Raw genomic sequence first — 14,517 nt, forward strand, 5'->3', positions numbered from 1 at the left:
GGCTGTTCTAGTGTTTTCTGGAAAGGTGGAGCTTCCCCTAGGGTCTGTGGGTGTGGAGGTCTGGAGCTGTGGCTGGATGTTCTCGGCAAAGATGGTGGCTGGCTGGTTGATCTTAGCAGCAACTCTCGTCGGCTGTGAAGCAGCAGCAACCAGCAGCTGGTATGGTGGCTGGAACAGAGCTGAGGGAGGGGAGGAGGGAGAGTAAGAGAGGGAGAGAGCTGAGAGAGGGCAGGGAAGAGAGTTAGGGAGAGCTTGAGGGAGAGAGAGAGAGAGAGAGAGAGAGAGAGAGAGAGAGAGAGAGAGAGAGCAAGGAAGCCGGAGGAGAAAGAGAGTGAGGGAAAGTTTGAGGGAAGGAGAAGAGAGGGGCTCGAGGGTGTGCTGGTTGTAGGAGGAGAGAAAAGAAAATGTAAAGGGGAGGGGGATGGCTGCCCTATGACCCGGCGAACAGGTAACCCGGCCCGGCCTGCATGTTCGGGTCACATCAATGTTTTTCCTTTTTTTATTATTTTTTTCTTTTTCTTTTTTTCTCATTTTTCTCTCTATGAACGAGGCCTGTTTTGACTCTCCTGGAGTCCGTTTCTCTTGAAACTCAAAACACATAAGTTGTATATAATCATCTCTTTTTTCTCTAGAATTTTGAATTGTCTTGATCAGAACTCAAACGAATATGTTATACGTGAATTACGAACTGATGCTGGTTTTAGCTCCCGAAAATTTTTCTATGATAAAAAAATGTCAAAAATTCATAAATTACTCAAGAAAACTCAGAAATTATAAATAGGATACTTTTTTAGAATATTGAGAGTAATTAGACATTTAATTAAAAATATAAGCCCTAATGCTCGGATTAAAATGCCGATTAGAATACTTTGGTAGGCAAGTCCCTCCTTCTAGTTATATTTTTACTTTATGTGATGGTGCTATTTGTTGGCAACTTAAAAAGCAAACAATACTTGTTAACTCAACTATAGAAGTTGAGCTAATTAATTGTGAGAGCTTATTAGAATACTTTATTTGGTTAGTCCCTCTTTACCACTAGTTATATTTTTACTTTAGGTGGTGGTGCTATTTGTTGGCAATCTAAAAAGCAAACAATACTTGTTAACTCAACTATAGAAGCTAAGCTAATTAATTGTGAGAGCATTGTTGCTATTGGTAAAGTGAGTAACAGTTATTGTAACAGTAAATCTAGAACCTTAAGAAGGGAACATAATATTGTAAGAATGTATTTAATTAGTGGCATCATTAATGTCAATTTTATAAGATCTTCTAAGAATTTTACAAATCCATTAACTAAGACCTTAGTATGAGAAAAGGTCTAAAGTACATCGAGAGGGGTGGGGTTGAAGTCTAAAAAATCATGAACCGTGTATGAGAATATCCAAACCAAAGACTAGAGATCTTGCAATTGAATTCAATGAGAAAAATGAATCATATGATAATTGTAAGAAATACATTATTTTTTTAAATCTGTCCCTATTGTGTAAGCGCATTTATCTTGTAATAGAGGAGGTTGAGATTTTTAAATTCTTAATGATAATCTGTATTATTAAAAGTGAAGTGTTAGACTTACATGAGCACACTTGACAAATTTCACCTATGTGAGCATGAAAGTGGGGTAGAATTGGACTTATTTTCAAATATGCTCATAATATTTGGATTAGCACAAAATCAAAACGTGTTGGTTATTAAAACTCATGTCTACATCTAAATCATTGTGTGTGTGTGTGTGTGTGTGTGTGTAGCAACACTTTATTTCCCTTCAACAGTAATAGTTCAAACCTTAAACCAGCAACTACTGACTCTGAAGTAAAGATCATTGTTCACTAAATGAAGGTTCAATGCAGGACATATCTTCATTATATATGCATAATTGTCCCTCTTTATTTGATAAACTCTCTACACGTATGATGCATATATAATTTTAGTATTATTAAAATTTATATATCATCTTGGAATGAGTGTGTACCTTGGAATTAGATGTTTGTTTAATTGAATCTTAGGAAAGGGCATGAACCTTGGGGTTAAACATCTACTTAATTGAGCCTTTGGCTAATGTACTTCATAAATTCAAAATATTAAGTGTGCATCAATTTAGGTCTTGCATGTCCATAAATAGACTCATAAAGCATTCATTTTATACATAATTCTCTTTACATCATTCTCATCATAATATCCTATCGTCCGAGTTTGGAGAGTTTAATAACTTAAGAAAGGTGTTCTTTGTACAACTTTGACTTCTTTCGTTTGTGTAGAATTGGAAAGAGTAATATGATACAAATTAGATTGCTATATCTTGGGAGAGATAAGTTAAGAAAAGATACTTAATCGATTTGTTGGCTAAATCGAAAATCACAAAAGATTTGAATCTCCTTAAAGATAGCGAAATATTAATGTCTAAATCTCATTATGAATCGTATTTGTATTTGATTTGTGTTTAACTTTATTATTATATTTGTACTAAATCCTAATAGACCATAATTACACAATCGCGCTATGATTTTAAGAAATTTTTTGATTGGATTTAAAAAAAAAAAATTCTTTTTTTTGGAGTTGAAAAACATATAAGTTTGTCAATTAGAGAGGAACAAATTTGCATCTTTTGGTCTTTAATGGATATATATATATATATGCATGATATTGAACTTTTGACATGTTTATTTTATTCCATTAAAAAATGTTGCTATTTTTTCAATAGATTTATAAATGAATAACATAATATTTTTGTTTTTAATCAGTGTGAGTGGTGTTATTATGCCATGGAGACCTTTAACAACTTTTATAGTAGTTCTAGTTATTGCTTTTTGCCATGAAGGCTAATATATCAACCACATAAAGTTAGATTTTCTTAATCCAATCAAATTATATATTTTTTACTATGATCTTATATATAAATTCTTCCTCCGTATATTATATTCATTTTATCATTTGCCTTTCTATCTCAAGCTTCCTTTGAATCAGTTCCTAACTTTTTTTTGTTAGGGAGGAAGAGAGACACAAGTATTAGTAATTTTCTGACACATACTAAACTGGGTCTGTGTTAAAATCACATATAATTTGTCATCAAGTCTGTTAACAAAGTATTGTTTTAAGCAAAATACCTGTAATTCAAAATGATTTGTATTGTAATGTGTTTTCGAGTACAAGTTTATGATATCCGATTTGAATTTATAAGAACATACTTGAAGAAAATTTAATATAATTTATATAATTTTGTATGAACAACACAATATCAAAGTCTAAATCAAACATCACAATTATTTCAAAGGCCCATAAATATAACCAAATTACAACGAGTCAATCAAGTACTTTGAAATCAAAGTTTCCATATAAGTCCATTGGAAGTCCATTAAACCTATGCTACGCAATGGAAAATAACCCATATCCCATCTCTACCCTATTATCTAAGTTCATTGAAAGTCCATTGAACCTATGCTACACAATGGAAGATAACTCATATCCCATCTCTAACTTTTTTACCCTTATCAAAGTTCGAAAGCGGTATTTCTGATATAAGAATCTCAAACTCTAAGCATCCTAATAGTCTCTACCTCTAGGATGAAATTGTCATTGTCGAACCCAATGTACACGAACACATCCCAATTCCCAAAGCAGTAATTTTCCTTAAACAGGAATTGATTGAACAAACTAAAGTAAAACCCAAGTTCATAAATCCAAGTCCAAGAAAAATAGAAACATTACTAATCACTAATTAACCACTCAACCAATGAGTGGGCACCGTTGATTCTCTGCTCATCACATCTGATTGCAATCGTTGTGGTAGTAGGTGTTAGAGTATTGCTGCGTGTGTGGGCCGGGTGGCGGCCCAGCAGACGGCCCATGTCCAGAGCAGCACGGACCGGGCGGCAGGCCCAGAACGCCGCCGGAGCTGACCACCTGCTTTCCGTCGCCAGCTTTGAAGGTCATCTTCAGGCCTCTCGACTCGACGAACTCCACATGTTTCATCCGATCGATCTCCGCCGCCTGATGAAGCTGGTGCATGTAGTAATCCCTCGGCTGCGCGTGGGAGCTGCAAGCGCCGTTGGGGTGTGCCACCGCCGGCACGTTACCGTGCGAGTGGAGGTGCGGGTGCGGGTGCGGGTGCGGGTGCTGGTGCGCGTGCTCGTGCACGTGCTGTGCTGGGTGGATCGGGGGTGCAGGTGCGGGCATGGGCCCGGCAGCATGGGTTGGTGCGGGTTGGTGTGGGTGTGTAGGTGAGCATGCGGGCATGGGCATGGATGCATGGGGCGAGGCAGGTGAGTGTGCGGGTGGGTATGGGTATGGGGATGGGGATGGGGGTGGGGGTGGGTATGTATGTGAGCATGCGGGTACGGGCATGGTTGAATGGGGCGGAGCAGGTGGGCGCGCGGGTGCGGGTGCGGGTGGGTGAGGAGACGGGTACGGACCCTTGGGGAACTGCCATACAAGCTCGGCCTTCTTGCCTGCCTTGGCAAGCATTTGTAAAATGGCATTCGGGTCGACATTACCCGACACCGTCACCTTGCCCGCTTGTGCGTCTATATGTGCTGCATACACTCCGTTAAAACCCTGCAACAACTTTCTCAGATTCTTTTCGCAAGTAGCACAGTTCACGTTCACGTTGAAAATACAAGTCTGACCAGGCATAGTGTGGTGGTCCATTTCCGTTGATTCAAACAAATACCTTACACACACAATATATATATGCTTTTGCTTAGTGATGTTGTCCTTTTAGCTACCACCTCAAGATTTCTTCAACCACAAGCCTGGCAATTTTTCACATCTGCAATTACAAGAAAATGAATAATATTAATATCGTAATTAATAAATTTTGAAATAATTAATAATATTAAAGCATATTATGCTTGCTAGCTAATTAATAACATATTAATGAAATATAATTTTTAAATAATTATATTAATTATATGTAATTATAACTGGGAAAAAGATATTTGGAAATTTTTAACATGGAGAATTAGTGGGATTGGAAATCTCCAATTTACAGTGTTTAAGGGAATAAATCTCTAGAAAATTATATGCAGGAATCTCACATATTAATGAAATATAATTTTTTGAATATTTATGTTTGTATTTTTAATACAGAAAAATAATTAATTAATCAAGCAGAGAGGTGAATATACTTAAAACTATAAATTTAATTCAATTAAAGAGATTCAATGCTGCTAATTAATTGTAGCCCCAAAGCCAAAAATTGTAGATATTCAATTGGCATGGCTATTTTTAATGATTTAAACTAGCATTGATCCCGAGTATTGTACGAATAATTCTCGGTAAAATTTAATTTATTTTGAAATAAAAAATAATAATAAGACTAGCTGTGAATTAAAATAATCAAATTAACTAGTTAGCACTCGACTTTAAATTATTAATTATTTATATATTTTACCACCCATATATTTATATATTGATGAATGTAAATTAAAGAGAAGAAACAATCCAAGAAACCTCATATTAAAAATTTGTAGAGAAGTACGATAATTAATTAAATATAAAACAAATAGAAATTAAAATACAAATAATAATAATTAATAATGAATTAAACCTGCCAAAAGGAAAATGAATGCAGGAGCTATGAAGATGCTTAAAATTAATTTAATTTATCTTGGTGGGAAAATGAAGTTGAAGCCAGAAAACGTATTTTTGGCAGTAAAACATTAATTGCAAGAATTATGCATGAAAAATATTATGATTTGCTTTAATGATGATTAAAGATTCAGTTTATATATATATATATATATATACTAAGCTCGTATTTTCTATAGTTAAGGAATAAATAAAAGCATGTTTTTATTTCCTTTTTCATGTATATATGGTGAAAATTAATATTTAATTAATATAATTAATTAAAAAATTACTAATATTTGACATCTGTAATTACAAAAAAAAAAAAAAAAGAATAATATGGCATTTATATATGGACATTAATATCATAATTAATAAACATGGTTTAAATTTTGAAATAATTAATAATATTAAAGCATATTATGCTAGCTAATTAATAACATATTAATGAAATATGATTTTTTAAATAATATGTATTAATTATATATAATTATAATTGGGAAAAGATATTTGGAAATTTTTAACATGGGTAATTAGTGGGATTGGAAATCTCTAATTTAAAGTGTTTATAGGAATAAATCTCTAGAAATTATATGCAGTAATCTCTTTTTAGTTAATTACCAAGATCTTTAAAATATTATATATGCTAATTAATAACATATTAATGAAATATAATTTTTTTAATAATTATTAACGACCCAATGAGTCAATCACATTAAATATCTACAAGTTAGCATTTTTAATGCACAAAAATAAATAAGTAATCAATTAAGTTGAGAGACCTTAACTAGATGAATATACTTAAAATTATAAATTTAATTCAATTAAAGAGATTCAATGCTGCTAATTAATCATAGCCCCAAAGCCAAAAAATTGTAGATAGTCAATTAGCATGAATATTTTTAATGATTTAAACTAGCATCGATCGGGTATTGTACAAATACGTGTAAAAAATAATTCTTGGCAATGCCATATCGAAAGGTAAAATTTTATTTAATTTGGGATTTTAAAAAAAAAAAAAACTAGCTGTGAATTAAAATAATCAAATTAACTAGCTAGCACTCGACTCTAAATTCATTGCGTTCATGAATTTTTTTTTTTTTTTTTTTGTAAATTCTTTCTTCACTTGTGATTTAACAACATAAGTACTATCATTTCAAAATAAGTATTTCTATTTTGATAAAAATAAAATAAAATAATAGAATAAGAATAAAAATCAAGAAAGACAAATTAAATAATTATTTACATATTTTACCACTCATATTAATTTATATATTGATTTAAGTAAATTAAAGAGAAGAAATAATGCAAGAAACCTCATATTAAAAATTTGCAGAGACAATTAATTAAACATGGCACAAACAAAAATTAAAATACAAACCTGCCTGAAGGAAAATGAATGCAGGAGCTATTAGAAAGTTGCATGCTCAGAGCTCTTGCAGATCATCACGAGAGAGAGAGAGAGAGAGAGAGAGAGAGAGAGAGAGAGAGAGAGAGAGATGACGATGCTTAAAATTCATTTAATTTATCTTGGTGGGAAAATGAAGTTGAAACCAAAAAAACATATTTTTGGTAGTAAAACACTAATTGCAAGAATCATGCATGAAAATATTGTGATTTGTTTTAATCATCATTAAGGATTCAAGTTCTTGTTTGAATTCGAAAGTATATATATATATATATATATATATATATATATATATATATATATATTGACTAGAGAAACTTTCTAAAGAATATTATGTCGTCATAGACACTAATCTGTCAGTATAATAATCATGTTGTATGTTTCGGGCCCATGATATCATGGGCGCATGTGGTAAGGCACTAGCGGGTGCAACACACTTGTATCTATTGGCATCTTGTCATGTGCACCCGTATCATCATGAGTCCTGGAGTCCGAGACATCCAACATTTTTCGAATTTTAAAGGGTTATAGTGTTCATCAATATGGCCGATTTTACTCTTGGCTCAAATTTTAGTTATTATGTATTCGTATTACTTAATACTTTGTTAAATAGTGGAATTTTTTCAACTTGCCATGAGATTAATCTTAGGTATCATTTATATTTTTCTTGTTTTTAGCTTTTGCTTCTATATAGTGAAAAATAAGTTATGATGAGGTATTTGTTTATGTTTTTGATTTTTAATTTCTATTTTCAATTTCAAAAAAATAACTAAAAATTAAATTTATTATTTTCAATTGTTGCGATAGTCAGTTGTTGCAATACTTTAATATCAAAAATTAATACTTGTGAATTAAATAACTCATTAAATTAAAAATTTTGAATTAAATTTTTAAAAATAACCATGTGGATTTAAATATAATTAAAAAACATCCAAAATTTCTAAAATTTTGGGGAAAAAAGGTCATTCAAAAAATCATTTTTAACTTTTTCGATTGTCAATATGTAGAATTAGATTGTTCTCAGAATTGAAATAATAAAAATCTAGTAATAATTAAATAAAATAATCTTATTAACTTTATTTTTATTATCATATTGTCTAATTTGAATGCTCCTATGTTTTTGTTATTTGAATTTTATTAGATTTTTAGATTGTTTTAATTTCAAAAAAAATATATCAACCAAACAAGTTATTAGTTTTAGTTTAAAATTTTTCAATATTATTTTCAATACTTGTTCCCACCTTTCATTTTGTAATTTTTTACAACGATGCCAAATTATTCCATTTTAGATGAAAAAATGTTTTGGGATTTCTTGATTATTTGAATTGAAAAGTAACGCTGACTTTTTTAAATAATTTTTTTTCTTTACAAAGATGATTAAGATTATAATTGAAGTAATTCGGGAAAAAAAATTTAAGATTAATTATTAATTAATTAATTAATTAAACATTATTAAATTGAAATTGAATGAATTAAATTAAGTAATATGATGGTTATATATATATATCACTTATCCTTATATATTTATGTTATAGCTGGAGCCAAGAGACAGTCAGGAGTTGGAGCTGAGTTGGAGACGCGGTCCATTCATGGAGCTGAGTTGGAAAATGCGGTGCATTTATCTCCATTTTATTTCTCCATTGTAACTTCCCATGTTTTGATTGATTATGTATTAATTGTGTTTTAAATTTTAGCTCTATAAATAGAGAGCTGAGAAATGTAATAGGATAAGTGAGAAGCTCAGAGAGTCAAAGAGCAAAGAGGAGAAAGAGGAGGAAAAGAGAGAGAGTGTGTGAGAATTGTAATTTTCCGGCGAAATAGTGAATATTTGGTGTACTCCGTTGACGTAGGTCGATATTAACCGAACCACATTAAATTTCTGGTGTCACATCTTTCTGAATGCTCACACGTTCCTAACAAGTGGTATCAGAGCTAAGTTGGAGCAGAAAAGTCAGATAATAAGTGATCTCGAAATCAGAACTCTGTCCAGTGGATCAAAACTAAGTTTTGAGGCAACCATCATATTCAGCTCGCCGAGACGAAGAGAACTGTGCAAGCCGAGCTCGAACGAAGTCCAAAAGAAGCCTCACGTGCTTTCACGCGCCTTGCCAGAGCAAGACGCCTCACCACGCACCGGTGACCAACTCCTCAAGCGACTGCAGGCGTCTTCCTCGCCCAGATAGCCTCGACCCAACCTGACCTAGATGCTGACTTAGACCGAATCAACCCAAGACCCGGTCCGCGAATCTGTATCCGACCCGAACCGGCAATCCATAACCGGGTGTGCCACATCAACGACCACATCAGCGGTGGACCCCACTACCACATCAGTAGGTGCCCCGTCAGCACGCCGCGTTAGCTGCCACGTCAGCAAGTTTGACCAGGTTTGACCATTACTTTGACTGAGCTTTTCGGAGTCATTTTGGGTCCATTTTTCGAGCAACTTGAATCATTTTTAGGGTTTTCAATCGTTCCGGATCCAACCGTGCTATCCATTTGAGCCAATTCCATCTTTAGATTAATAAATCGAGATGTCGAATGAAAAGAGTTCAAAAATCGAAATGTTCAATGGGAACAATTTTAGTTTCTAGAAGATGCAAATAGAAGATTATTTGTTTGGAAAGGAATTGCATTTACCGTTGAAGGGTAAGCCAGCATCTATAAACGAGGACGAGTGGGAGTTGCTTGATTGAAAAGCCCTCAGAGCCATCAGAATGACGTTGTCAAAGTCTGTGGCATTCAATATCAAGCATATAACATCCACCAAGTCTCTGATGAATGCGCTCTCTAATATGTACGAGCAGCTTTCAACCGCAAATAAGGTACATCTCATGAAAAGACTATTTACGATGAGCATGTCTGCATGTGAAAGTTTTAGTAGGCATTTGAATAACTTCAATGAGTTGTCTGATCAACTTGCCTCAATCAGGATAACGTTTAATAATGAGATTCGGGCTCTACTGATTCTCAGTCAATTGCCTGAAAGTTGGAATGGTGTCGTTACTGCCATAAGTAGCTCCACAGGAAAATCGAAACTTGTATACGATGAGGTCGTCAACATGATTTTGACGGAGGAAATCAGAATGCAGTTGAACCATGACTCCACTTCAAGTTCAGCCTCGAACATGGAGAGTCGAGGTAAAGGAAACAGGCATGGACGATCAAACAACCGCGACAGATCTAGGCCTAGGTGGTATAAATCCAGAAATCCCATAGGTACTCAGGACACAGGTTCCCAGAGTACAAAAGTTATTGAATGCTGGAACTGTGAAAAAGTTGGTCATTACAAGAACCATTGCAGGATTCAGAAGAAAGAATTCGAGACGAGGGCAAAGAAAGAAGCAAATATTGCTTCCAAAAATGATGAGATGTTGATATGCTCTTTGGAGAGCAAGTAGGAGTCTTGGGTCTTAGACTTCGGAGCCTTATTTCATGCCACATGCTACAAAGATTGCCTAGAGGAGTACACACCAGGTAATTTTGGTAAGGTGTACCATGGAAATGATCAACCTTGCAACGTAACCGGTAAGGGAGTTATGAAGATCAATATAAACGGGTCAATATGGAAGCTGAAGGATGTCAGATATATTCCAGACTTGAGAAAGAATTTTATCTCAGTTGGTCAGCTGGTAGATGAGGGATACACGACGAAATTCATTGGTGATGAATGGAAAGTTTCAAATGGTGTACTAACGATTGCGAGGTAAGAAAAGAGGAACACTATTTCTAACCTCCAATGCCTCCATGTCTATTTTAGTTGCTGCAAGAAATGACGACAGCAACATCTAGCACCAACGACTTGGTCACATGAGAGAGAAAGAACTCAGGATGATGCACTTAAAAGGAAAATTTGAGTGATCTACAATCAATGCAAATTGACATGTGTGAGGATTGTATAGTCGGGAAACAGAAGAGAGCTAGTTTCCAGATAAACACCCATGCCCCAAAGAAGAAGAGACTAGAACTAGTCCACTCAGAATGTGTCGAGACACAACAGCGGGATACTGAGAATCCTCAAATGGAGGAACCAGTGGAGCAGATCGCCGCACCACCGTCTCCTACTCCAGCTCCAAAGCTTAGGAGATATACTCGGTCCCATGTACCAAACAGAAGGTATATTGATTACTTACTTCCTACGGATGGATGAAAGCCCGAATGCTATGATGAAGCATGTCAGGTGGCAGATACGAGCAAGTGAGAGCTTGCGATGAAGGATGAGATGAAGTCCCTCACCTCCAATAGAACGTGGAAGTTGCCCAAAGGCCTTCACAACAAGTGGGTGTACAAAATCGAAGAGGAGCATGATGTCTCAAGAAGGTACAAGTCGCGGGTGGTAGTCAAAGGCTTTGAACAGAAGGAATGGATTGACTACACCGGCATCTTTACACCAGTTGTAAAGCTGACAGCTATCAGATTAGTCTGCAGGAATCGAGCAGACAGGAAGATGGTGACTACAGAGAAACTAAAGTTGTGTTCAACTTCAGTTGGTCTTCATGTCTGAAGACATATTTTGAGCACATCATTTATTCATTGAAATTATGAATAGCTTCCTAAGAGGGGGGTGAATTGGATTCCAAAAAATTCTTTTAATTTTTTAAGTACCTTAAACTTCTTTTATTTCTTTAAACCAATTCTTGACTTGTTTGTTTAATTATTTAATCAATTCAGAACTTAGTTCTTTTATCCAATCAATAACACAATTAATCAACTAATCAATTAAACACAATCAAACATTCAATCACAATTTCCAAACCAATACACCTAATTTGATTGTCAAATATAAATTCACTTCAGCACAATAAGATTGATGTAAAATTCAAGATTTAGCACTTTTGGAATACAAACACTATCCAATCAATCTCAAGCTTTATACCATTCAATCATAATATATCTTTTGTTGTCAGCCCTAAATATGAATTTGTAAGCCCTGTAGTTGAATTATAATTTATACTTTGCTAATATAGATTTGCTTCTTCAATATGTTTTTTAACAACACATTCACACTCTTCTCAATATTCAAAACTCAACTAAATCTCAGTTAATTTATCCTTAGGCTATTAACCAAGTAACGTACTCCCATATGGTTTCCGCAAGATATGGTATAACCAACGTACTCCCTTTTGGTTTCTACAACCCAAATCAAAATTAAACCTTAAGTTTGTTTGATTTCCAAATATACATAGTTTATATGATCTTCAAATTTAAATTATCCACGCAATTTAAATATGCACTGAAAATAAAGAATAGGGAAATAGAGAGTGAGACGAAGATTTTTACGAGGTTCGGCTTATACCTAGCCTACGTCCTCGCCTTTGGCAAACCACCAAAGGATTACTAAATTTGTTCTATTGACGGGTAAAATAAACCTTTACAATACTCCTTGGTTAAGGCTAGAGCCCTCCTTCTCCAAATGATATTCTCTCGTCCGGTCACTCCTTACATAGGCTAGAGCCCGCCTCTCTAAGCAATGTCCCCTTGCTTAGTCAACGATCCAAACAACCCTTGGAATCATCTATCTACAAGAAACAAATCAAATATTTGTATACAAATAATTTGCTCCTAAAAGAGTAGATTAGTACAACAATTCAAAACTATATACTTCAAAGTAAATAACAATATGAATATTCAAATTGAAGCTCAAGAAAGTATATCACCAATTTAATTCTTTCAATGAATGAAAGATTTCAAAATTGTAGCACAAACTTGGTGAGTAAAATCAACAAGAACTCAGTAAGCTTCGTGCATGTTGAGAGCAAGAGAGAGCCTTGAGAATTTGAGAGCAATTTGAGAGAAATTTTGAATTTTTGCTGAATTTGAATTCTTAGTTGTATGATTCAATAATATTTGAGGCTTATTTATAGACTTTAAAAGGTGAGTAAATTGGTCCCCAAATGTTTTGAAATATCCCCCAAGTTTCCATAAATTTCGAGCCATAATTAACCCCATTTAAAAATTTGACCGCTATGAGAAAAAATCAAAACAGCCGCGTGTTAGTCACCTGCCATGAAATTATTTAAAAGAACAGCAGGGGCAGTAGCTTGGCAATCGCCTGTCATGTTCATGCAGTCTTCTGGTTGCACACATGCTATTGTCAACTTCGCGCATCCTTCTATTTTTTGGTCATAACTTTTTCTTTATAACTCCAAATTTCATGATATTGGTATCAAATGAAAGATAAGAGAAAATAATACAACTTTTATGTTGAACACTTTTTAAAATAAAGAGTTTTTTATAGAGAAACATGCACCTCAATGCAGATGTAGAAAAATTATCAGCATTTTGAAAATCCTCTTTTTGATACTTTTCATTTCAAAAAGGTTTCAAAAATGATTCTAACCTTTTTGAAATAATTTTTTATCTTATAAAAATAATTTCCAATTATGTTTAAAAGTATCTAGGTCCAATAAATTAACCTAAGAGTTTCATGTATCCATATTGAAATTATTTGAAGTACTTACATGAAATTTCCTATAAACTCCTTCAAATTTCCAATTCTTGAATTCCTTGAGGTTTTTATGCTTGCTTCATTATTCTTTGAGCTTTCAGCAAATTCTCTTTAATCCTCATGCTCTCATGATATTCAAGATTATCTTTAAATCCAGTTTTGAATCCATGCTTCAAGCTTCATATTGAATTCATTCTTTGTAGTACAAGCTTTCATCAATTCTTTAACGCTCTATCCTTGAGTCCTGAAAATATATCACTTAAACAAAACATGTTAAGTTCTACTTGTTTGTTAGCATCAAAATAGGATATTAAGCCTTGTAAGGCCAACAATCTCTCCCTTTTTTATGATGACAAATAAGAAGCAAAGATTGGAGTGAGCATTAAGAAGACTCCCCCTTTCAATAAGCATCATCTTACCAATATTAAGCCTTGTAAGGCCAACAATCTCCCCCGTTATCATTATTGTTATTCCATTTTTCATAGTTTAAGATTATATGTTTCATGTTTTATAATTTGTCTGATTTAGGTTATATAATTTGTGTGTAAGGTAAGGGTTTTTAAATGTATTTGTAAGTGGTCGAGCTACAATTTTCCAATCATCCGCATGAATATAACAAACTATCATATGACAGCTCTTATATATAAAAACAATGTCATGCTAATGCTCTGTATTAAACACTTTCTATAACTCTGTTAAATTTTATCATATCATATCTCTATATAAAATATTGTCATATCACGACTAATCACGGCACTAGGCCGGCTATACTGATCACGACATTGGGCCTACTATACTATCACGGCACTGGGCCCGGTGTACTAATCACGGCACTAGGTCGGCTATGCTGTCATAATATACTGAACAATATTGTAATTTCTGTAATATTCATAACCTTCTAAAATTGTTATCAAACCATGCTTGTTATGTGCAATCATAACATAATTCGACATACTTATATATATAGTAAAAATATTTATTCTCATGTCACACAATTTGAATAATAATTCATAATATAAAATCTGTTTGGGATAACTATATTCTTGAAAATAATGATATAATAAACTCTAAAGTTTTACTCAATCCAAAAATATCTGTTTCC

At 33.7% G+C, this 14,517-nt stretch overlaps 1 protein-coding gene across 1 annotated transcript; it reads right to left on the reverse strand.

Annotated features, from left to right (window-relative positions):
• Positions 1–3,649: 3,649 nt before the first annotated feature.
• LOC131167469 (vegetative cell wall protein gp1-like) lies at positions 3,650–4,641 on the reverse strand. Its single transcript, XM_058126272.1, has one exon. It carries the CDS (start codon positions 4,639–4,641, stop codon positions 3,757–3,759), a length of 885 nt encoding a protein of 294 aa, XP_057982255.1. The 3' UTR covers positions 3,650–3,756.
• Positions 4,642–14,517: the final 9,876 nt, after the last annotated feature.

The sequence above is a fragment of the Malania oleifera genome, chromosome 11 (assembly GCF_029873635.1).
Source record: "Malania oleifera isolate guangnan ecotype guangnan chromosome 11, ASM2987363v1, whole genome shotgun sequence".
NCBI classification, from domain to species: domain Eukaryota; kingdom Viridiplantae; phylum Streptophyta; class Magnoliopsida; order Santalales; family Ximeniaceae; genus Malania; species Malania oleifera.